This window comes from Pipistrellus hanaki (assembly GCF_964339955.1).
Source record: "Pipistrellus hanaki genome assembly, chromosome: 1".
Lineage (NCBI taxonomy): Eukaryota > Metazoa > Chordata > Mammalia > Chiroptera > Vespertilionidae > Pipistrellus > Pipistrellus hanaki.
In genome coordinates this window covers 24,177,982-24,197,314 of record NC_140503.1, presented here as the reverse complement: position 1 = coordinate 24,197,314, position 19,333 = coordinate 24,177,982, and the positions used below count along the sequence as shown (strand labels likewise).

Below are 19,333 nucleotides of genomic sequence, written 5' to 3'. Positions count from 1 at the left end.
TGCAGTTGTACTGGTGAGTGCAGGACAGAAGCACACACGGTCTTGAGCCCCATCTGAAAAAGCCTATGTTCGTCCAGAAAAGTGGATGGGAAGCGAGTGCGCAAAGCCCTGAGACACTAGGATGCCTGTCATCCAGCGCCAAGGACAGAAGTGGACTGTGCCCTGATTGTGGATGCAGGCTGCCCTTGGTTTATTGCAAATCCCAATTATGCTGCATGTGACCAGAGCATCTTCTCTGTGCATTGCCATCTGTCATGCCCTGGGCAGCTAAGGGGGAAGGGAGCACCTGTGGGCTCCTGTCATCTGACTTCTCACTTGGCGAAGATTCCCCACCAGGCTCCTGGCCTCTGCAACCAGGAGCTGGAAAGAGGGGGGACCTGGGCATGCAGGAGCCTGCGCACAGATTCAGACAGACCGTGTAGTCCTCACCCGCTCCCAGAACACACACATTCACCCTTACGTCACATGTCAGTCCAGGGAGGGACCTCAGAGACCATCTCATCCAAACCTCTCATTTCAAAAACAAGGACCCTGAGGCCCAGAGAAAGCACAAGATGTACCCCAGGGCCACCCAGCCAGTCAGCGCCACTGGGCAGGTGTCCCTTCCGCCGCAGTCCTCTTACAGAGATGCTCAGAGGAGTTCTCTTAACAGTGCCGATCCATAACTTTATCTGAGTCTTGGCCAGGTGAAAGCTATAACCCTATCCCAAATGAACACATTTTGCATAGATCCAGGGATTCAAGCCCTTCCTGATTAAGGACAAGTGTGGTTCTACAGGAAGCCGGTAGGGCACTGAAGGACACTCTAAGGGCGACCTTGGGGAGAAGCTACATTTTCCTCTTGACGCAGACCACTGACGTCAACCACTTCATGTCTCAGTGTCCATACCCACAGCAATCCTGAGCTACCTCATGGGAATGAGGTGAAGCGCCAAGTCAGGGGTGGAAACCTTCCCACCATGGAGGAAAGGAGAGGATGTGAAGCACAAATATTGACCCTGAGCGATGGCAGCACCACCGGCCACCTGTGAAAGGTGGAGGTCGCTACTTATCTGCTACCTGGTTCGCTTGCGGTTGAGAACTAAGGAAGAGAAGACATGAGAGTTGATTCGACTTTCAAGGCAACAGTGGCTCAAACCAGCAGACACAGGAACAGGGGCAAAGGAGACGAGACAAAAGAAATGCAGGGTGGGGCAAAAGTGGGTTTACAGTTGTTTATCAGTATCTGAAACAGAGTTTATTCTAGTATTATTATTATTTATCGGTTATTGTGTTATTTTCCATATGAACACTGTTGCCCCACCCTGTATTTAGGAACCAGAGCCCATGCACCTTTCAAAACCCTTCTTGCTCTGAGCCCACCCAGCCCTTCCTTCACTGAGGCTATTTCCCCCACGATAACAGCTCAGTCAAAGCCCAGAAATATCTACCAAAACCCTACACACAACAGTCTTCTGCTCCAACTCCAATGCAGGCTTTGTCGGTGCCTAAATATTGCCCAGGGCCCCAAGCCACTCCAGCCCCACTGAGTAAGCTACAGAGACGCCCCCAGGGTCAGCACAGAGGAAGGGAAAGTAGGCAGCTTCCAGAGCAAACTTGGGCGGGGAAAGGGGAAACAACCCACAAAGAAGCCCCTCCAACCACAAGAGAAGAATGAGGCAAAAAAATCCACAGAGAATGTCGAGGGCACCATTTGCCACCCCCTCCCCATGGGAGGCCATGCTCTCACTGGGCGTTTGTGTCTGCTGCTCTCCCAGCCTGGAACCTCCCAGCCCCACCTACCCTCTACATTTTGTCTCATTAGCTCTTCTCTCTTCGGACCACATCCTCGGACCAACATCCTCAGCAAACCCTCGGATATGTCCCCGTGTTAGTCACTCTCATGTCACCCGCACCTTCCCTCTACTCCGCTTACCTGTCATGACAGCCTCTGTCTCTGCTTACTGTTAAATCCCCAACACCCCACGCTCAAACTCACACACCACCAGAACCACCTTTGTGCGGGAGCAGCGAGGTTCCCACACAAAGTTAAAGAACTGACGACACAATGCAACCCGCAGGCCAGACCTCTTGGCCTCGCTGGGGTCTTCTGCTGAGGCGTGTCGCCTGGCTGGTGGCTTGCTTCACTTCAGCTTTATTCTCTCATGTGTTCACTTTAACTTGCAGAACAGGTTTCTGTGTTCATGGAACATTCGACCCATCCACTGACAGCAACGCCCTGGGGCTTGCCTGAGGGCTGCCAGCGGACTGCAGGGACAGTCTCCTGCCACCAAAGGGGAAATCCAGTTCGGTGAGCGCTTGTATACGTTTGCCTGGAAAAGTCCTCAAGACACATCTGACATCCTCCAACTCTCTGCAAGAGGGAACTTGTAGCAAAGCACCCCAAAGACTAGAAACGGGGAGAATAACAGGGAAAAGGATTCAGAAATACCAGAGCCAGGTACTGCTGGAGATGTGTTCATGAGTCATAGGAAAAGTCATTTACGAACCTCTCAAAAAGACGAAGAATTGGGTTCTCTATAGCTGATATGTGGCTGCCTCCCAAATCCACCCTGAGAATGTTCTAGTTTATTCTCCTATAGCAGGGTGGGGAACATTTTTTTCTGACAAGGGCCATTTGGATATTTATAATATAATTCGCAGGCCATACAAAATTATCAATTTAAAAATTAGATTGCTCTATTTGGTCAAACATTTAATTAACTCACTCCTAATGCCATGGCAGGACCAGACCAAATTATTTAACAGGCCTTACATGGCCTGTGGGCAGACGTTCCCCATCCGACCTTCTAGAAAGCTCCGTTTATGGCTACTCCTCATCCTTTTCTAGGCATGCGCTTTCCTCCACAATGCTGCTGGCCAGGAGGCCACTGCCTCAGTGGCTTCATCCCTCAGGCAGGAATGTGCTCCCCCTCAGGAGGAATGTGTGCAGGAACAAGGACACTAGAGAGTAGAATCTAGTGGGTCACGGGGCTCCACGAGCCTCGCAGCCAGCAAGCTCGCAGCCTGGGGAAAGCCTGCACAGGGAGCGCAGTCAGGGGCCGAGGCCGGGGTCCAGTCCAGAAGCACACCAGGGCTCAGAACTTAGAGCCAGCCTGAGGCGAAGGGCAAGATGGAAGCTCCTCCCTCTGTAGGAAAGCAGGTCTTCCTCTTCCTTGCCTGGAGAACTCTGAGAGAAGGCTGGACACAGGCACACAGCATTGTGAGCACAGAGCTGGGAGGGAGGGCCTCCGGTTGCAAAGGAGCAGCCAATCAAACAACTCAACAAAACTGGACCCAGCACCGTGAAGAACAAGGCAGGGCTTCACGAGCTGGGACTAAAGGAATGCCAAGGGTGGATGAGACAGGCTGGCAGTGGACCCAGCAGCACCTGGCAGCTGCAACTGGCTGCTATGGAGACACTGGCCAGTGAGAGTCACTGGGGGCGAGCAACTGGGAAGGGTGCAGAGAAAGAAGAGGGCAAAGCCCGAGAGGTTGCTAACGAATATGCTGTAAAAATGCTACACACGGCACCCAAAACAGATTGATGAACTCAGATGTTAGCAAGGATCAAGGGCCTGGAGATTATAATGAGGATTCAAAACAACTTCCATGCAAATGAGGCACATGGACCTCCAACAAGAAAACGGGAATTTTTACATTTTGAGATCCTGCAAGTAGACCAGTTCAAGTGCTACTTTACTCACTCATGCATTCATTCATTCAAGTGCCTGAAAACTAAAGACACAAAATCTATTTAGAGACACAGGGGATGCTCCTGAGATCAGAGCCAACGAAAACAGGAGGCCAGGGATGCGGTTTCACAGCCAGCTGCAGGCCAGCACAGTGTTTTGCTTTGTTTTCCAAAGGCCTGTGCTGGGTGGAGCAGACATGTCTTTCTCCACATTCCCACCAAGTCCTACACCTTCACACCAGCTGCTTCACAAATTTACTGACCGACTGGGAAGCATCTGAGTTTGCAACCACTGGCCTAGCAGATCTAGTCCCTTGTCCTTCACTGGGTGGGGTTTGGCTAGGCAAAGAGATGGCGGCGAGAGCACCCTGAAAGCAAGATTATTCCCACAGCAAGGGTCAGTGTGATGAGGGTGCAGTGGCTGGGAAGTACAGGATGTGTCCCGGGTGAAAGAGGAAACCAGCTTGGCTTAAGGGGCAAGTACCTTTAAGGAAAAGAGGGAAATAAGGCAGCAAAAAATCTCATGAGAAGAATAAGTTGACATCCAAAAACAGGAAGGCAATATGGCTAGTCCCAAACCAAATACAGTTCACCACTCACCTATTCTTTCAACTAGGAAATCAAGAATAGGGTGATCGATGGTACATTAGTGAGATGTGGATGCCATGGCTCTGTGAGCAGAGTAACATCACTTCTAATTACACGAAACTGAAGTACTAAAGGGCCACAGAAATAACGCAGTGAAACATCCCAGCTGCCCAAAAGCAGTGTGCCGACGATGGCAGAGTGATTAGGAACAGAAGCTGAGGTGTCACACCTGAGCTCCAAGCCTGGTCTTAGGACTGGCAGTGAGATTCTAGAGACGTGGCTGACCCCTTCCGAGCCTCAGTTTCCTCATCTGTAAAGACACTCATAGCCTTTACCCTGTAGGATTGCTGAGAGAATTAAAAGAGAATCTAGATAAAATGGTTAGACAGTAAAGGAGCACTCAGCAAGCATTAGTTGTTGTTATTAATATTATTATTAGACTAGAGGCCCAGTGCACAAAATTCGTGCACGGGGCTTGGCCCTCGCAGCCCCAACTTCGTTCGGAAGGACGTCTAGACGGTCATTTAGCTGTCTGGTCTAATTAGCATATTACGCTTTTATTATTATAGATAAGGGTTTGACTGTTAATACAGGATGGTATATGTAAATAGCAAAATACTGTGCCACCTTTAAATATATGGTAGTAAAAGAATATTTTCTTACATGAGAAAGTGGCTACAATACACTGACAAGTGTGAGTGACAGAAATGCATGCTACAAGCAATGTTTATTAAGATTGTCTGTGTATGACTTGGGAGTAAGAACAAATACGCACAAATGCAAAATTTGGAAAAACACACACAGCTTTTGCCTGTATGCTTCTTCCATGTGTACTAAGAGGAGGAAATAAGTTATCCTATATAATAAAAGGCTAATATGCAAATGGTTGTGACACCCTCAAGCCATAATAACCAATCAGCAAGCGCGGGTGGGCAGGGCTGGGGAACCTGAGGCTGCATTCCCCACCCGGCACCAGTCAGGGGATGTGACATTATTATTGTTTATTTATTAATAAATGTATATGTTATTTTCATATACATTTTACTAATTTTCTTTCATCTCTGACACTTCTATTATTGAGAAAGGGCAAATAGCAATATTAAAAAATATTTCCTCTAATTAATTCCCTTTTAATGTGCATGAATTTCATGCACCAGGCCACTAGTTTAATAATAAAAGAACACTGTCTTCACTTTGGGTGAGGCTTTCCATTTTCCAAAGCTTTTTCACGTGGCCTCATTTTTACACCAATTTAACTTTTAATGGCTACTATTGAACTGCAATTCTGACAAATGCCTGGAAGTCAAAACCCTGAAATCCATCTCCCTACCCCCAGAAGGACAATCTTTCCTCTGAAAGACCACCGATCACTAACACTATTGCTAACAATCAGGTTTTCCCCTGTCTGATGGAGCAGAGCCACATAAATCCACTTTTACAGCCAGCGCTTTTACAAGCAGTTTCAAGAAGTGGTGTTTAAGTTAACGATGCAATGTGGTAAAGTAATATAAACCATTAGCTAAATCAGGGGTCGGAGCCACACATCCCAGGGCCTGTCTAGCCTTGTTTGGCTGAATGATGCTAAAAACCTGAGATAACGGTTCTTCCCAATGTATGTCCTGCACTGAGATTCCATGGTAAGACTGCCAGCTGCTTCCCCACCAGCCATGCCCTTCCTCTCCCTTGGTGATACACCCTGATTATTAGCTCCACCCACTGCACCCAGAACAAAATCCTCCATCTCCCAGCCTCTCCTGTACTGGCCATGGCTATGTGATTTCATTCTGACCAGTAAATGCAAGCAGATGTGCTGTGCTGGACTTCTGGGAGGTTCATGGGAGACAACTTCTGTGCTTCTGCTTTCCTCCTCCTCCAGGCTTGTGACTTAGACCAAAGAATAGCATCTTGAACTGTATCCCTGAGGATACTAGCCATGTGCTGGGACAATGGAGGGAAAAATAGGAGCCTGGGTCCCTGAGGACACTGTGCAGATGCCCTAAAACTCCCCGGACTTCCTTTCAAAGGCAAATGAAGGCATACCTTCATGGTTTATATTACTATACCACTGTTACCTTGTTTTGTTCTTTTTAGGTTATATACAGTCAAACCTAAGCTTACTAGAGATTATATTGTATATCATCATAGTATGCTATATGCTATTCACATTTCACTGCCACTAAACAGCTTATACTTTTTAAAGTAGGTGATCAGGATGATATGACATTTTAATAAATCACTTTTTTTGCCGAGCTGGTGTGGTTCAGTGGTTGAGAGTTGACCCATGAGCCAGGAGGTCACTGTTTGATTCCCAGTTGCAGGCTTGATCTCCAGTTGGGAGCATTCAGGTAGCAACTCATTGATCATTCTTTTTGACCATTGATGTTTCTATCTCTCTCTCCCTTTCCCTTCCTCTCTCTGAAATCAATAAAAATATATTTTTAAAAATCACTTTTTTGCTGAACCTTTTGTAATAGATATTTATCATCAACTACTCTTTTTTTTTTTTTCCAACAAGGACCTTCCCAATATATACATATTCTTTTCTCTAGAGGTTCAAAGTCAACTAACACATGTAAGTTGCAGAATTCTGCTCTCACATGAGAATCACCCAAATCCAACTCTCTGAAACCCCTAATGAAAACCGAGGGAGATAGGCCAGTATCCCCAGGTCTGCAAAGCACAAAGAAGTTGGGACTCTCCAACTGGAGGCAAAGAAGTAGGATATCATTTTAAAAATGATTTCCAAGTCATAGACACACAGCAATGAAATAAGAACTGTGTCATGAAGGCTCCTGTTGGATATGCTGTTTACGATCCCAGGCAAACAGCCAAGGAGGTAAATGCCAGGGAGGTGCCCCACCTCATCTGTGAGATTTATGGGGGCATCAACATCAACACCAGCCACGCAGAACAATGAACCTTACACACGTCTAGACATCAGTTATCTCCTGCCACAATACACTGTACTGAAGGCACCCCTTGGCAATCCAAAAATTCACTTAAGGACAAAGAAAGGAACCAGGGCTTTGTCTCCTGAATGACAGAAAAACATCCAGGTCTCTTGCCATCTCCTGCAAAGAGTAGAGCCTTGACAATTTAGCTTTTCCTTCACAAAAGCCTACACTTACAAACACAAATCTCATAAGATAAAGCCTTGTATTTACAGCTTGAAATTATACCCAGATTCAAAACTTTATATAAGAAATTGTTAACTTTCACAATTCCATCATCCTAGTCCAAATTTTTTAATGGGCTTAATTATATAAGGTTAAAGCACTTTGCTTAGTTCTCCCAGCATGATAAGGATATAAGAAAAAGTAAAATAAAGAAAATTCAGCTTCTTTATCATTTGCTTGTACCAACACATCTGCTTATTCTTACCCCATCATCCAAAGCAATCTCTAGGTAGAAATCACTTTGAAAATGGGTCACCAAAAGTTTTAATTTCTTTAATACATTTAAAGAACAGAATTTTGGAAGCCCAAATGAGATAGAATAATGGCAGAAGGAAAAGAGAAATCAGGTTTTATTTTTTGGATCTTAAATCCTTCACAATCATTATATCTAAAATATATACATAATGTCCCATACTCTCAGAGGAATAAATTTTCTATTATAAAGGGGAAGAAGGTGCAGGTGGGAGAAGTAAGGGTAACAAAGGCTACTTACCAGGGGGGTGAAAGAGGTCAATTGGGAAAAAAGGAGACACGTAGTACTTTAAACAATAAAAATAAAAAATAAAAATAGCCGGTTTGGCTCAGTGGACAGAGTGCCAGCCTGTGGACTGAAGGGTCCCAGGTTCGATTCCGGTCAAGAGCACATGCCCAGATTACAGGCTCAATCCCCAGTAGGGGATGTGCAGAAGGCAGCCAAGCAATGAGTCTTTCTCTTCACTGATGTTTCTATCTCTCTCTTCCTCTCCCTTTCTCTCTGAAGTCAATAAAAATATAGTTAAGTAAATTAATAAATAAACAAAGGCTACTTAACATAAATTAGAAAGTATATGAACCATATATGCTCTAGAAATGTCTGAAAGAAATGCCGGATACAATAGTTATATTCCCTGAAAGAAAACATGGGTTTCTTTCAGTGCAAAGGCCAAGTCAAACGGGCCCGGGCTAACATGCATTACCTTGAACAGATTCACAAAAACATCAACAGAAAAGCAAGCTACCTCTGGAACAGCCCGGAACAAAACAAAGCCTGAAGGCTTTCTGGCCTCAAAGCTGAAGGCTACAGAGAGCGTGAAGTTCCTGGGCCTACCTCACCCCCAAAGTCCCAACACCCTCCTATCTGGACAGGGTGCTCACAGTGACCATTGAGCTCACTGGGTCCTCTTTGCCACATAGTTTAGGCAACAGAGAACACATGTGACCACACAAAAGAAGCATATTCCCAGGACCTGCGGATTCAGCCAAGGAAAGAGACACAAGTGTCTATGGACTCACCATTTAATTACGTCTAACACTTGCTTTACGATCCAGTTTATGGATTCTGGATGGTTAATAAAGTTGCTTCTCAGTTCCCTGCTATTACACACTGGGAAGTTATGACAATTAGTTAACACTACCCGTAGGTTACACACTGGGAAGTTATGATAATTAGTTAACACTACCCGTAGGCTATCAGGAGGTCTGTAAGCCTTCCAGCCAGGTCCTGCTCTCCAAGTTGACACTGCCACCTGACTAGGCCTCACAGCTTAAACCACATGCCTCCTCTTCCATAGAGCCCCTTCTCTGGTGGGTGCCTCAAGCTGGCTGTTAGATAAATGCAAACAGGTGGTATAGGTTTGCTTTACCTGATGTTCCACGAAAGAGAAAAAGCCCTTTTGTGATTGCAGACACACTTCCCTCAAGTTGAAAAGTAAATCTATGTCATCGTCATTTTTTTTGCACAGGACATCAGAATTATACATTGCCACACTTACCTGCTAATGGGAGCTCAGAACTGTCCCAACCCCTCAGGCGCCTTATTCTTCTCATCCCAAACCAATTTTCCTGGCACTCCTTGCAGCCCTAAATCTCAGCTCCAGATGGAATGGTTTTAAGCAAGCAGTTTTCACTGCCCACTAAGGCTCCTTTTGGAATCCATGCCAACTGATGCCCTGGACGGAGTCTGGATGTGTTCTCAAGCCCTACAGCCCCATCCCTTCATACTCACTGTTGCTGGACTTAAGGTCGCGGTGGATGATGGGGACAATCGCCTCATCATGTAAGTAGTTCATCCCTCTGGCAATCTGCACGGCCCAGTTAACCAGGATGTCTGGGGGGATCCTTTTCCCAGATAGCACTCTGTTCAAAGGTCCTCCACGAGCGAACTCCATGACCAAGCAGAGGTTGGGTTCCTTCAGACACACGCCCCTGAGAGCAATGATGTTGGGGTGCTTCAGCATGGCGAAGAGCTTGGCCTCCTGGCGAACATTCTCTGTGGTCTGGCTGATGTCCTCGTCGGGGTCGTGGCGAGCTGCTTTCACGGCGACCTCGTCCCCTATCCAGAAAGCTCGATAGACCTTCCCAAAGCCCCCGATGCCAATAATCTCTTCCAGGGTGAGCTCCGCAAAATCAATCTCTAACACTGCGAACGAGGAGGGAAAGAGAAGCAAGTCAAAAACGTTCCGAAAACACCACTTACCAGTAGTCACCCATTTACCGGGATGAGTAAACGCAGCCAGTTGTCTGTTCACGTGGTTTCTTTGTCTTCCTAATATAAAGGCAACTCTATAAGGGCAGGAAGTGGGATTAACTTACTCTCTGCGGCCTTATGCTGTGTAACTGGCACACAAATCTTGGGCTGGACATGGTATTGCTATATGAGCAAAGTGCTATTCTATGCTTTTTTTTTTTTTTCCTTCATGAAAACCCTGTTCTACCTTCTCAGTCTCATCATCTTTCCCTGGCTTACTCATACTCATCTCTCAGCTTAGTAGTTTGGCTAAGAAAAAAAACACCCAAAACACACACACACACACACACACACACACACACACACACACACTAAAAACAAACAAAACTTTGCTAAAAACTAAGAAAACAATGCCGAGACCGGTTTGGCTCAATGGATAGAGCGTCGGCTTGGGGACTGAAGGGACCCGGGTTCGATTCCGGTCAAGGGCATGTACCTTGGTTGTGGGCACATCCCCAGTAGGGGGTGTGCAAGAGGCAGCTGATCGATGACTCTCTCTCATCGATGTTTCTAGCTCTCTATCTCTCTCCCTTCCTCTCTGTACAAAATCAATAAAATATATTTAAAAAAACAAACAAACAAAAAAAAAAAACTAAGAAAACAAAAATGCATTTCTAAACTTTTGGCAAGACCAAAAGAGGAGCCGGGACCGGTTTGGCTCAATGGATAGAGCGTCGGCTTGGGGACTGAAGGGTCCCGGGTTCAATTCCGGTCAAGGGTATGTACCTTGGTTGCGGGCATATCCCCAGTAGGGGGTGTGCAAGAGGCAGCTGATCGATGACTCTCTCTCATCGATGTTTCTGGCTATCTCTCTCCCTTCCTCTCTGTACAAAATCAATAAAATATATTTAAAAAAAAAAAAAAAAAAAAGACCAAAAGAGGAACTGCCCACTGACTGCTTCCTTCCACAGCCAGCCCCAGGATGCCGCCATTCTCCACTCAGATCCTGGTGGTGCTCCAAACTGTTCTTGCTTAACTATAGTGTTTCTATTCCATCGGGGGCTGATATTCACTTGTATTTTGTAATGCAAGTGGCAGTCTGCACAAAGGAAACTCTTGGGAAAAGTTCGTTGCTTTTCGGTATACAAAAAGTATGGCTCCATCTTGACTCCAAATATGCCAAAGTGTTCAGGCTTACCCCCTCATTGGGCACTCTCCCCAAAGAATATAAGGTGCGGCAGGTCCTGCAGACTAGCCATCAGCATCCATTCTAAAATCCTCCAGCATGCCTTTCAGTTCTACAGAGGCCAGAAAGCTGAAAACTACATTTCCCAGACTCCCTGAAACTAGAGTTCTGGATTATATTAGGTTCTGCATTAGATGCAGATTTGGGAGGCAGAAATGAAATGGAGACCATCTTCTTGCTGCGTCTCCTGGCAAGCAAGGCTGTGGCAGAGGTGGCGTTTTTCTGCAACAGCGAGTCAGTGTCCAATCATTCGCTGTGTGGATGAGGAGAGGCATGTTGCAAGGCCAAGTGCTTGCCTAATCTTGGACTGCAACAAGAACCGGGCCTTCTTGAACTCCACAGCTTCAGTGACAACTCCGGATTCTGTGCCTTCCCAATTCTGAGAGAAGTAGCAGCCTACCTGGTGGGCCAGGTCTGCAAAGTTTTGGATTTTTCCTACAGGTCCACCTGAGCGTTCCTTCTCCCTACCTCCCGATCATTCTGTAAGCACCGAATTTCCTGTGCGAGAGCACTTTCTACTTAAAATAGTTTGAGTGTTTCTGGGTCCTAAAATGAAACCTGACATTACTGATTTTTGCCTTATCTCATCTATATGAATAGGAGGGAAATATGCCTATGTTAAAGAGAGATTAGAAACCCTTTTGGAGAAACATTTAAGTTATATTAGGAGTCTCCTGGATCATGGAGGGAAGGAAAGTTCATTGTTTTCTACCAGTTTTTATGCTGATGAAAAGAGACGTGCCTATTTTAACAAATTTGTATTTACTCATCTTATTTCTTTAGCTGAATATCCGAATTCCCCTTAAGGGAATGGACGGTTGTATTTCCTCTTCTACCCTGCCTTCTTCCCTGGGACTGAGGCATAGTTGTGAACACACAGGAGGTGTTAAATATTTATTTAAATGTACGAGGATTTTAAAGATGTGATGCTGAACTAGGGTGCTGAAAGGACAGCTCCACGGGTGGCGTTCTGCAGAAGACAGAAAACCTCTGCGGGGAAGGCCAAACAAGAAATATTCTTGCTCTGGGTAGAACATGACTCTTAGGTTCTTGCTATTTAGTTAAGAAAATATAACCAAACTTAAAGAAGAATACAGAACATAGCTTAAAAGCAGATAGAGGGGGGACAGAGGGACGGGGGCAAGGGAGAAAGGGCTTCTTTCTTTTCCCCTCCCTTGGAAGTAAGAAGTTCCTTGGAGTAAGAACTAGACCTGGAGAGAATGTGGGGCTCTCTTTTCATTCCCTGCTTCAGTCAAGGCCTGGTTTTAAGTAAGAATCAGGTCAAGTCGCATCCATCACAGTTTCCCGTTTCTTTGGAAAGACATATCCAGGAATATCAGGAACAAAACCTTATTTCTTTCATTTTCGGAGTCAAGATGTTATTCGCTCTCCATTGTATCCTTGAAAATGACATGTATAAGCACATTCTGGTGGGTTCTGGCAAGTGAATTGTACGGATCTCACTCATTTAAAAATCTTAAGGACATATGAAAATGCATCCTTATAAGAAAAAAATAAAGTGAATTAGTCAGAACTTAATTTATGCCCTGCTTGAAAATAGATAAAACCTCCTGTAGGAGAAACGTTTTTAAATGCCTACATATCTCCCAAGATAAAACTTTAGGAACTACATTTTCCATCTTTTAGTAGGAAGATGAAAGACCTCTTGTTGGTTTTTATTTGACAGCTCCATGAAGAGTTATACTCTAATATCCACATTGAAGGGGATAGAAGCACTACCGTGTTTCCCCGAAAATAAGACATCCTCCGAAAATAAACCTACTTACAGGTTTCCTTCTGAGTGAAATATAAGGCATCCCCCAAAAATAAGCCACCCCCTAGGCTAAACATGAGAGATTTGGTCCACTGATTCTGAAAGAAATGGAGTCACAAGAAATTCACCAGGAAATTCAGGAATTGGATTGTTATGATGATGTTCCAGAAGATGACATGATCGTCATTGTATAAATGAGTAAATTCTTGATACTGTAGGATTCACAGTTTGTCTGGTGTGTGTTGACAACTACCGTACTACCGTACCGTATACAGGTAATAAATTTCCTTTATTTTCATTTAACAATAAATGTGTACCGTATTCTTCTTCATGGAAAAATAAGACATCCCCTGAAAATAAGACCTAGTGCATCTTTGGGAGCAAAAATTAATATAAGACACTGTCTTATTTTCGGGGAAACAGGGTATTACATTTTTCTTTGTCATAAGATTTAGTAATTTCCACCTCTTTTGTTTTGAATAAAGTTTGAAACAGAATTTTCCCTCTGAAGTAATATTTAAAACTAAAACAGATTATCATTACTGCCTTCTATTTGCAGTCTAGCATCACAATCCATGCCCCAGATGGGAAGTTCAAAAGGGTTACAGGGAAAAGTTGTTAGTGGCTCAACTTCATTCCAAATCTTTGAAGAAAAGTTGTCAACCACCTTTCATTTCTGAGTGACATTACCTGAACTAGTGGACATTAGCCTACAGGTAGGAAGCACACCTGTCAGCAACGTGCCTGGTTCAACTTTACCAAAGCGCTGTAGTGAAATTATTTACATCTCCAATCTCCCTCATGTGTGACTTGCAAGCACCTCTTTATCATTTCTTTATCCCTGGATATTTAACACAGTAGCCATTCTCCACGAGGCCCTGTAATTGCTTTTCGACTGGAATTACATTTTCTGAATTATCAAGAATTAATTCCAGGCAAGATCAGAACTCCTAATGACACTAAATAAAATAACTCAGCAGGACCTTCAAATATCATATTCTTCAAGTCAATTCTTTCAATAAGCACATGGTACTGCCTACTCTCTCACCATCTGAGTTCTAGATATAAGAATCTAGTCTATGCAAGGTAACTTTTGTTACAATATGATTAAGTCCTGGGCCCTAACCGGTTTGGCTCAGTGGATAGAGCGTCGGCCTGCGGACTGAAAGGTCCCCGGTTCGATTCCAGTCAAGGGCATGTACCTTGGTTGAGGGCACATCCCCAATAGGGAGTGTGCAGGAGGCAGCTGATCTATGTTTCTCTCTCATTGGTGTTTCTAACGCTCTATCCCTCTCCCTTCCTCTCTGTAAAAAATCAATAAAATATGTTTTTTTAAAAGATTAAGTCCTGGGCACCTAATGAAGGAGTGTCTACAGTAGCACATGGGACATGCCTGGCTTTCTGGGGAGGGTGCTTCCAGCCTAAGTTTCATTCCCTTCTGACTGCTCTGACAGCGGGGAGCACAAGACAGTCAAGAAACTGTGTTCCAGCTCATGAGCCTCACACAACCCTCTGCTCTGACATTAGCTGTTGCTGAAAAAACAAAAATCAAACTTCACCCACAAAAATCCTCAAAATCTGACTTACGTTTAAAACGACACTGTTTTCTAACACACCAGACCATTCTCCAAATTTCTCCCACTGTCTGACCAAGTTCATCTTCAACACTATTTCAGACACTAGCCTTCATCTTCCCAATACTAGTGCCAAAAAGAAATAATGCCTAGAAACAACATAAAGTAATTTGTTGCCTCCAAGTACTATCAGATGCAGAAACATAAAAGTTTTTCATTGACTGAGAGGGAGAGGGAAGCAAAGGTAACTAAAGATTTGAATGTCAATTGATAGTCAAATCACCAATACAAAAAAAAAAGTAAAAAAACAAAACAAAAAAAACAAGGCGAGAGATTATGATTTTGATATTAAGTGGTGGTATTTAATAAATATCTTAAGATAATAACACAGTTGTCCAAGCAAAAATAAGTTACAGGGCCAGAAGATAACTGTCACAAATGGAATTTTAAAACTAAATGTTTCAAGTTGGATGGTGATGAGTTTTTTAAAATCAGTGCTAAGATGCTAAGTGTACAAAATGTGGAATGAGGAATGCTAAATATGTATCAACAATATTTTTCTTAACGTGAAAGAAATTTTGGAATCCCTCAAATACAAATATACCTGGAGATATCTACATCTCTCTACTAAAACCACCTAGCATCATTGATTGAGGGATTCTAATGGCAGCTTAAATCCTTTGAAAAAACAAAGGAAATTTCATTACAGAGTGTGGAACTGGGGTCTCCTGGCAAACTGGAAAAAAAAAAAAAAAAAAAAAAAAAAAAAAAAAAAAAAAAAAAACCAGGACACTGGAAGGACCAATGGGCATGGTCCCCCTGAAATTTGGCAAATACCAACTATAGGCAAGGATGTAGGAGGAGAATAAAGAAGAAAATGTATTGTCTTAGCATCCTAGGTGTTGAGGGACTGGAATTTAGCCACTGTACCCTGATCCCCTGATCTCTCATGGGAGAATGACTTACTTTTGCCTCTCTAATCATTTTTCCGCCCATCACCTGCCCCTCCACACAACACACCCCCTTCTCAGCACATTAGTATTCGGTGAGACTCCTGAAGGTACAACTTCTGAGCTACCAGATTAGCATCCAAGAAATCAACACGACATTTCAAAGACACTTCAGCCCTGAGTTCACGCAGGCTTCCGGGACGGGCGAGCCAGCCCAGCCCAGCCCAGCCCTGCGGGAGACAACCCCCAACTCCTTCAAAGCAAATGCCTTCAAGGGGCGGGGACAGAGGAGACCGGGAGCCGGGAAGTCCTAGGCTTGGGGACTAAGGTTACGACAGAAACCACCAGCTAGCTTGCCTGAAATCCTTGCAGATATCTTTTTGAGGGGAGGGGTGAATGGAAAGGAAGGGGATTGGGGGGGGAGGGGGGGCGGGAAGGGATTGGGAAACGGGGAGATTCTCGTGCTGAGGCTTCAGGAAGTATTGATACAATCAGGGGGTTGCTGCCGAGGTGGTCAGATGAAGGTTGAGAAGCCCAAAGCGCCTGAGGTTGCAGGCGAGGCCTGCGGCGTCTCCACGGCACACACAGCACCCACCAAAGCCCTGCGGCCCGAGGGCGCGCGCTCACACCCAGCCCCAGGTCACCCATCCCTCCACACTCAGCCTGACCCTCGAGGAGGGTCCCGTCTCTCTGCGACCACCCCCAGCCCCCCAGACTTCCAGGCTCCAACGTTCCAACCCCCTCCTCCTCCCCACCCGCCCTCCCCGCCCTCCCCGCCCTCCCCGCCAGGGTCCCGGCCCCGCCTTCGCCTTACACTGGATGGGCGGGTAGCAACTGGGGTCCTCGCCGCCGGGCTGGCGGCGGCTGGAGAAGGCGCTGCGTGGGGTCACGTAGTTGCTGGGGAAGATGCCCACCCGCTGGTTCAGCTGCCCGGTCCACCAGCCCTCGTCGCCGGACACCTGCGAGTCCTTGGACAGCACCTCCACCACGTCGCCCAGCCGCAGGGTCAGCTCGTCCTCGCCCGCCGCCTCGTACTCGAACACGGCGGTCCAGTAGGGCAGCGGCGCGTCGGAGCCCAGCTCCCCGGGGGCCGCCGCCGCCTCCTCCTCCTCTTCCTCCTCCTCCTCGGCCGCGGCCCCCGCTCCATCCTCCCCCGGCGGGGCGGCCGCGGCGGCGCTCGCCAGGCAGCCGAGAAGCGCTCTGGAGGGCTCCATGGAGCGGCCGATCCATAGAGTGCGGGGCCGCCGCCGCCCGCAGGAGCCGCCGCCGCCTATTGTTCATGCGGCTCCGCAGAGCTGGGGGGACCCCCCCCCCCTTCCTCCCCGGACAGCGGCCGCAGGTAGGGCCCGGGCTGGCGGGGCGGAGAGAAGCGGCTGCCTGCGGCGGGCGCGCGTGGCGAGTGCCAGGAGCTCGGGTGCTCACCGCAGCACCGGGGCGCGGCGGGCAGGGCCCCCGCCTGTGCGCTCGCCCCCTGGGGGCGGCCCGGCCACTCCGCCGCGCTACCTGCTCGCTCCGCCGGTGCCCGCCCGCCCGCGGCCGCTCCCCTCCGGGCTCCGCGCCCCGCCCCGGCCCCGCCAGCCCGCCCGGGACCACCTGACGCCGCCTGGCTCCGCCCCAGCCCTGCGGACCCGAGGGGCGGGGCTCCCCGGCGCCCGGCCCGCCCCTGCGCCAACCCGCCTTCCTATTGGGTGCTGCCGACCGGCCCGCAGGTTTCCCCCCCCCCTTCCGCCCCCCGCCGCGGTGGGAGCACCCCGCCAAGGACCCGGCCCGCCTCTCTGCACCCCCCCGCGCCCTGGTCCATGGGTCCATGGCCCCCTCGTTCCCGCCCTCTTCTGCGGGCTCCCACCTTCTCAAACCCCAGGGCACTCCGTTCTCTCTCCCATTGGCCCGCCGCCGCTCCCGCCATTGGCCCGAGGTACCTGTCCGTTTCCTGGGAGCGTTCGGCACCTCCGGGCTGGAGGAGGCCGCGGCCTCATTGGGTAGGTGAGGAAGGATGGGGTGGGTCCAGAAAGGTGAAGCCCAGACTTCATTCACACCGTAAGCCTGGAGGAGGCCCTTCTCTTTGTTTGCGTTGCGTGGGTAGGGGTTCTGTTGGGCGGTACCGGTGTTTTTTATCCTACAGTGAGCATTTGAAAATGAACAGAGGAGAAGGGAGCTGGGGTTGCGCCCCCTCCCCACCCCACCCCCACCCCTAGAGCGTTTCCTCTTGCATTTGGATTCTCCCCTCTTGGATCGGCCTCTGCCGTGGTCCAACCAGTTGGATTGGCTATACACACACACACACACACACACACACACACACACACACCACACCTCCGTAACCTTTCATTACAATGTAAGGCCTGCAGGCCCATTGAAATGTTCTTTAGAAAAAACTCTTACAGTGACAGTTCCCGCCTTTACGAAGAGTGCACACAGCCTTCCGTTTCCTGGGTTCCTGTGAGAAGAGATTCCAATACAGTGGTTTTTTTAGAATTCAGAAAGAGAGACCACTTTACAGGGGCTTCACACTGAGGCTGGAAAACTATGACGAAGTTGGCTTGGTCTAAAGAGACAGCTTTTTTGCAGTCCTGCATTTCTTTCACCTGGATGAACTGCACCTCTGGTCACAATAACATACTGTATATAAAAATTAGGTTAAGAACCGAAGTCGAGCCCAGCAGACATGGCTCAGTGGTTGAGCGTTGACCTATGAACCAGGGGGACATGGTTGGATTCCTGATCAGGGCACATGCTCAGGTTTTGGGCTGGATCCCCAGTGTGGGGCATGCAGGAGGCAGCTGATCAATGCCTCTCTGTCATCATTGATGTTTCTATCTATCTCCCTCTCCCTTCTTCTCTGAAAGAAGGAGGAGGAGGAGGAAGAGATACACACACACACACACACACACACACACACACGACGATGCTGCAGTTCATGATCAAGGGCTGGCCATTTTCTACATCCTTTTGTTATCCTCCGTTTCTCAAACATTAAGAAAGAGATAGGTGGCTCCTACTATTTCTTCTGTGCTTTAATCCTATCGGAGCAATGAAATTTTCCAATGAGGTTTTCTGGCGTTTCAAAATAACTGAATGCTGGAAGATCTAGCCCAGTCTCTACCAAAGTGCCTTACCTTTTCCGCTTTAGTGGTAAGAATAGATACGATGTATTTAGCAAGAGTTAGTGCTTCACTGAGTATATCTTGTTTCATTTCAGTTTGGGGTTAATTGTTGGACACACTGGAGACAGTGGGGTAACTGGGAAAGATACGCAGAGCTGGCATCTTTGCTCCTCCGCCAGCAGCTGCATGATCGCCGGGAAGTACTTAGCATCGCAGGGCAGTGTGTTCACCCACAAAGTGAGGGGGTGGGCTGGAAGATGTCCCGTGGTCTTGTAGGCCCAGCGCTCTGTGGTTTGTACACCAGCATGGCTGCACGGTAAACCCACACATCCGAGGTCTTGAAGAAGAGAGACTTGAGTGCTGTCCTGAAGAGCTTCCAGAGGAGTTCTTGAGAAAGGACTTCTGAGTAGATTAAGGTGACCAGATGTCCCGCTTTTGGCGGGACAGTCCCAATTTTTAATAATTTGTCCTGTGTCCTGCAGTGTTTTAAAAAAAAGTTCCGATTTTTGGAAAGAATGCATGACAATGCATAGGGAACAGCAGAACGGGAAGGGAATATACGGTTTTCGGCGGCCATGTGGCTATTTAGCCAGGATCTGAGTTTTATATTATTTTTGTTAATTTTATAATGTTAAACTTTAATAATAACAAATAATTATTGAGAACTGATTATCAAGAACTGCTTATCAAAGTTCGCAACGACGAAAACATTTTGTAACTGTCTCTCAGACGATACACATCCTACTGCGTGCTAGTAAGCTAAACAAGTGATGTCATTACAAATCAGCTATTCAGATAATTT

General features: G+C 47.1%; 1 protein-coding gene across 2 annotated transcripts in view; it reads right to left on the bottom strand.

Moving 5' to 3' along the window:
* The window catches only part of MAP3K9 (mitogen-activated protein kinase kinase kinase 9), a 76,778-nt gene extending 59,787 nt beyond the window's left edge, over positions 1 to 16,991 (bottom strand). For both annotated transcript variants that reach the window (XM_084892639.1, XM_084892640.1), the window contains exons 1-2: positions 16,242 to 16,991; positions 9,422 to 9,835 (exon numbers count right to left, since the gene is read on the bottom strand). In XM_084892639.1, coding sequence (XP_084748765.1) covers positions 9,422 to 9,835; positions 16,242 to 16,641 — 814 coding nt within the window. In that variant the 5' untranslated portion in view covers positions 16,642 to 16,991. The remainder of the gene's footprint in view (positions 1 to 9,421; positions 9,836 to 16,241) is intronic.
* Between the last annotated feature and the right edge of the window lie 2,342 nt (positions 16,992 to 19,333).